This window comes from Perna viridis, chromosome 4, assembly GCF_037379345.1.
Source record: "Perna viridis isolate PV_CMFRI_1.1 ecotype Kerala chromosome 4, ASM3737934v1, whole genome shotgun sequence".
Classification (NCBI taxonomy): Eukaryota; Metazoa; Mollusca; class Bivalvia; order Mytilida; family Mytilidae; genus Perna; species Perna viridis.
In genome coordinates this window covers 10,332,999-10,339,350 of record NC_142448.1, presented here as the reverse complement: position 1 = coordinate 10,339,350, position 6,352 = coordinate 10,332,999, and the positions used below count along the sequence as shown (strand labels likewise).

At 31.7% G+C, this 6,352-nt stretch overlaps 1 protein-coding gene across 1 annotated transcript; it reads left to right on the top strand.

The window, feature by feature from the left end:
- Window positions 1-1,857: 1,857 nt before the first annotated feature.
- LOC148618804 (uncharacterized) lies at window positions 1,858-4,125 on the top strand. Its single transcript, XM_088578044.1, has 4 exons — window positions 1,858-2,016; window positions 2,272-2,455; window positions 2,691-2,798; window positions 3,198-4,125. Exons 2-4 carry the CDS (start codon window positions 2,288-2,290, stop codon window positions 3,519-3,521), a joined length of 600 nt encoding a protein of 199 aa, XP_088434170.1. The 5' UTR covers window positions 1,858-2,016; window positions 2,272-2,287; the 3' UTR covers window positions 3,522-4,125.
- The last annotated feature ends 2,227 nt before the right edge of the window (window positions 4,126-6,352 follow it).

Below are 6,352 nucleotides of genomic sequence, written 5' to 3'. Positions count from 1 at the left end.
TGTATATTCTAGTCTGAAATCTCTAAAGTCATTTCTCTAGGTCTGTATTGTCCTTTATCTCAAGTTTATTTGGGAGAGGTCAATGAATATGGATTTTCAGCGGAAGCTGAGGTTTAAGATTTTGGCAAAATGCTGTTCTTTCTGTTGAACCAGATTTACTATGAAGTCGTACTCATTAGAGTGAAGGACAGATCAGCTGTGCAAGGGGCACAATTTGTTCCTATTGTCAACTGTCTGTTAAACCAGATCTTCTATACAGGCTGCCTCATGAGAGTGAAGGACAGATCGACTATGAGATGGGCACAATATACAAATGTATTTCTCATTGTCAACTGTCAATTATAAAAATTGTCCATCACACTAAACAAATGTTGTCAGTTATATATGTACAGAACAATACCCGAGTTCTTCCAGTTTGTCACTAATACATAGAACTGTAATGTTACATAGTCAGTATTATGTTCACATTCTTAATTGTAAAGATTAAGCAGGACCAATGACTTTTCATTCAAAAATATGAAAGCAAATATATAGGATAGAACTTTCTTTAATTTACAACTTATGGAAAAAAATACTTTTCTTGATTGGCTGCATTGACATGATGAGCCATCCTATTTATCTCATACTGAAAGGTAGGATATTTTAACCAGATGATAAATCATTTTTTGTATTATTTTATTTTATTTCCATTTTCGATGCTGAAACTGCAAATAGAAATATGGCAAGCTCTTGTGGACATTATTCCCTATTTATTGATATTAATAAACATTTAATAACATGTTAATATTTATCAACATGTGCATAAAAGATTTATTGATATCAATAGATAGATAGATGAATTAGTGACATGTTGATAAATCATTTATCTATATCAATAAATGAAATAAATTATTAACATGTTAATAAATATTAATTAACATGTTATTAAATCTTTTTTGGGATGATGCAAGGAATATCCAATAAAATAAGCATTTAAAAACACTTTAATGACCACGATTAAAACACCTATAGTGGCAGTCTCTTTATCAATATATAATAATTCATCTATTTATTGATATTAATAAATGATTTAATAACATGGTAGTAAATATTTGTTTACATGTTGAAAATATGTACAATTTATTGACATCAATAATTATTTATTAACGTTGATATATCGTACAATTTATTGATATCAATAATTATTTATTAACATGTTGTTAACTATTAAGTAAAGTGTATAAATATGTTATATTTATTTTGATATCAATATCCTTACTATCAATAATTCATTTATGGATATCAATAAACATGTAATTAATTCCACAACAGCTAACCACATAGCACATACAAGTGTTGAAAGGGATTTCTTTAAACTATCTGATATCGACTCCGTATCTTGAAACGCACCAAAAGCCCAATGTAGCTACCTAATACAAGGCAGTCACCAATTGATTTTTTGCAAGGCTATGGATTTTGTTTTGGAAAAAAAAATGATTTGTCGCCAAGAATGTCAAAAATGTGTTTTACTCAACTTTTAAGAGCTTTTCCGTACATGTACATGTCCAAGAAAGCATACTTTCGAATTGTCACGAAAAAAAAATTGTTTGCACCAAATGTGACCACACCTAACCAAACCACCACTTTCCCTGAAAATCAAATAGCAATTACCTTAAGTTTACGCATTTAATACTTTTATACTGTGATCATGATTTGTGTTTAAATGAAATCTACATGTAATTTAAAAATAGTCTTTTGAAATAAATATTGAGTAGAAATTTGAGATTAGGAGAAAGGACGAACGGGCTTATTGTTTTTCAGAACCCCACATTCTTCAATAATTCGGTATTGGGATAATCTTCTTTTCTTCCTTGTTCGGCATTGTGAAAATTTTCGTGTCGAAATTATTTATAGAGCTAGGTGTTTTCCATCTCGATAATCTCAACTGCCGAAACGAAACTCGGAAAATCCGCAGTTGTATACTGTGGTGGACTTAAGTGACAATGGAAAAATACCTTTGTTTCAAAAGTTGTCACGGTAATTATATAGATGTACAAATAACTATTTTACTAATCCAAAAAAGGAAATTAAATGCGAGTTGTAATAAATTGTATCAATAGCATAAAAGTGTATCCGTTGTATTTTGGGCGACTTCTCAAAAAGATCCTGTTGTCAAGTGTTTTCACGAGATTATCGTGAACTGTAAATTAGTAATTGTAAACACGTGGAATATTTAATAAATATATGGTTAAATACATGAATATGTTTAATTATCATTGATCTATTTGATAGATAAGTTGTCATTATAATGCTTGACATACCTCCAGTATCTGACGACGTTGTTCAAACTGCTATTGACAACAACAGTATTACACCAATAGTTAAACATAACTTGGCAGCCAAAGTCAGACTAACAAGACAACGAAACGGAAAAGGAGAAATCAACATCTTATTTGAAGAACCTAAAAAATACGAGGTGATTTTTGTGTAAGAAGGGGAGCCATTGATGATTACTTGTTGAATAAAGTTAGAATCTGCATGTATTGTATTTCAACTTTTCTTAATTAGAGATGTGAAGCCAACTACAGATATTTTGTAAACTTCCAAGACACTTAATTTTTGTTTATAATTCTGTATTAATGCTTATATCAAATTCGTTGTAAACTGTTCTGGATAAAAAAAATGTCTTTAACAATTACATTTCGTTGTAGTTGACAGCAGAGGAACAAAGTAAAATTCTACGAAGAAAACTGCGAAACCGAGCGTCGGCAGAAAAGGCAAGGATAAAAAGAAAAGAAAAGGAGGAAATGTTAGATAAGGTAGGTTCTTATTATATCATATAAAACCTCCTTAATACTGCCAGTTTAAGTTTGAGGCAGCAGAACTGATAAGTACCCCATTGAAATTGGAAATGAAATATATTTTCGCATAAAATGTTTTTTTTTAACAAATTATTCTTATACTTTGAAATTCGCGCAAATCAATTTATTAACACATTCTCGATCTGGTCCAGTACGCTGCATACCTAGGGCTATTTGTATTTTTTCTTGTGGTTACGTTTTAGATGCTTGGTAGAAGAAAAAGGGGGGAACATTTGTCTTTATTTCGATTGCATTTGTGAGCACACTTTCGCAAATTAAGGCATAGTAGTTTGCTTTCTGTTGAAGTGATCGCTTAAATTTAGAACTGAATTGATATTTTACATGTATTTTGTTCAGGAGGTTCGAGATCTTGAGGATGAACAGAGAACATTTAACCAGGAGATCAGATCATTAAACAGTGAACTGAGGAAGTACCGACAGATTTTGTACTCGCACATTTTACTTGGGAAGTACAAGTCATCTCCATGTCGCCTTCCCAAGTATCAACAAGTACATGTACAAGTGCCAACTAAGAACCATCTTGTGCAAGGACTCGCTGGTAATTCAAGCATATCTAGAGTCACTGAAAGTTCTTCACAGGAATTTGGCGCAGGTTCTTATTTAACGGAATCACTGGAATCTCTTGGGAATCTCTTAATGCAGGAATGGCAAGTCCCGTGACGTGTTCATGACGGAGTGCAGTCTTTTATTTGCTATGCATGTTATATTCCTCGGTGAAATGTATCACATCTTGTTTAGTTATTTCACAAATAACCTGCTGTCTCATCCACTCTAACAGATACCATACAATACAAATTTTCTCAATTTCTCAAGTATTGAAATTTTGGTTGCAGTAGATATAATCATGCTTTGAAACCTGGGCATCAAACAACGGCTTTTGTCATTTTGATGAAAGCTGGTGAAATTTATAAAATTGATATATTGTTTTAAAGTATTAAAACTGGCATAACCAACAGGAAAATGTTTGAGACGGACTGTATCTCCATAGTCAATGGAAGCGTACGGGAAATATATACTACAATATAATTGTATAAAATTACCATGACTATTTGTTTGGCTTATTTTGTACATTCTTTGATATGTTCATTATCATATTTTCTGTGATGTCATATACAGCTACCTCTATGTATTGTACAATCAAATGTATCTTGTATCAATACTGTATTTGTACATTTCCTATAGCTACATATTTAACGTAGCTTACACGTAATTGTACATTAATGTTGAAGACTTGTTCATTTTACAATAAATATGTCTTTTTTTACGTCGTTTCTGTCTCACAAAAGGCCATTTAGACTGAGTGTTGATGTCTATTTAGAGTGATATGACTGTCCCTCTCAAATTGTGACACCCGTCCTTTAAAAACAATGACTTTAAGTGACACTAGGGACTACAAAAAGTACATTTCAAAGGACCAAAGGTTTCTTTTGCTTCCTCAGAAACACTTTGGTATTCAGAAATGTTCACACGGGAGGCCAATCTCCTGTGCATGTAGGGGTTGTTTCAGTTTCAAATGTTTTACAACAACCTAACGGGTATACACTAACAGGTCTCTGTTATTATGACTGCCGAGGACATTAACGGGGTATACTTATTAACTGGTCTCTGTTATTAGGACTGCCGAGGACATTAACGGGGTATACACATTAACAGGTCTTTGTTATTATGACTGCCGAGGAAATTGGTGAGTAAAAAAGTGAATAAAAGGGCAAAAGTACCAATTATGGATATTTTGTTATACTTATTCCGTGTTCACTGTATGTTGTCGTACGGTTCGATTATGAAACACTAAACACGAGACTCTTACACGTGTTTTTCCCATTAGAAATACAAATACAGTACAAAAAACTATTAATCACTCTCATATCCGTACGATATATATCCGGATAATATGAATGAGTATTTTTTTTAAATCATGTAGTCATGTAGAAAAACATATTATTATGATATTTCCATTACAGTCTATAGTGTTGCTTATTTTCTATATAAGCAATGTGTTAACTATTCTTTGATGAGAGTTAGAACACAAATCAAATAGCAAATGATTGATAAGCTCTGTTAATCGAATACTTATAACTCAAACTCTATACAGAGTTTGATCGATGATTTTGATGACTAATTGATCGATTACCATAACTAATTGTAGTTTGTTAGTCAGGAATAGTTCAAAATAAATGTCTGATAAATATACTTCTTGTTCATTTCCATGCATTTTATTCAACACGATTAATTTACTTCAAAGATTTTTCAAAGTAATCACTTATCGACCAGACTTCGAAAAGAAATTTCAAATCAAAATCCTCTATCAATCTCTTTTGGGAATTTGATCTACAACTGTTCGATTAACAGAGCTAATCAATCGATTGCCATTCGATTAGTGATTGCAGATCATTTTGATTGATAGGTTATGTTGGAACTATAGGATCGCTGTTTTATTTGTTTAATGTATACTATAGGTATTAACAATATGGAAACATGTAGGTCACTAATTTAAAAAAAAACATTTTATGTACAACGGCTGTCGTTTGACCTCTTTTAGGTCGACTGGAAATATTCCAAACAACGTGGAAAACTACACTAAACATAATTATCTGTATCATGGCGTAATGGAAAATATCAACAGGTTCTGGTTGTGGTCGTTTCGGCCTTGAAAATTGCCAGCCAGAATTACCCATCTATGAAATTCTCACCTGAATTCTGTCGGGTATATAATGAAAGACACTTGCTTTCTACACACTACAAAGAACATGCGGTTGTAGTGGCAAACGTGCAACACTGTAGACAAAAGTTGATGATTTGACACTAAAAGTTCACAATACGCGCTAATCATTGAAGTTCTGATTCTTCATGGCATTTATATTGATCAAATTAGTCTGAAGTTTCACGTACAATTCATATTTTAATTTTTAATTCATTTTTACACAATTATTGTTTCTTACTTTAAAAACTAATACATTATTTGTAAATTCATGTTTCAATTGGTTATATTGGGGACGACCACTTGAGTTTTTAAGGGGGGCTTTTGAAGAATTTGAAAATTATTCTTATCTTGAAGATGGGATTATAATATCTTATGAGCTTTTGCATGTATGAAACTAAATAACTTAATTCGATTTATGTGAAAATAAATATTTGATAAAACCGTTTACGCGGTGAAAATAAATATTTTGGTAGAAAAAAACTTCCAAGTCCCATCTCAATTTCAAATGGACGTTTTCTTAGAAGTAAGCAATGATCTAAATATTTGAGAATTTTCTGTGATGACCCCGATACACGAGAAATGTACATCTAAGTTGGATAGTGACATGAGAACATAATGAAACATCATTGCCATATGTATTTTATAACCATAGGCTAGGTCTTAAACCATTTGACCGATTAAACTGTACAACAAAACAAAGGAAGCCATTTTATCTTTTTTTTTTAATAACCATTAAAAAATCCATCAATACTGAAACAACAGACACAAATGAAATAAAGCTTAGTGATTT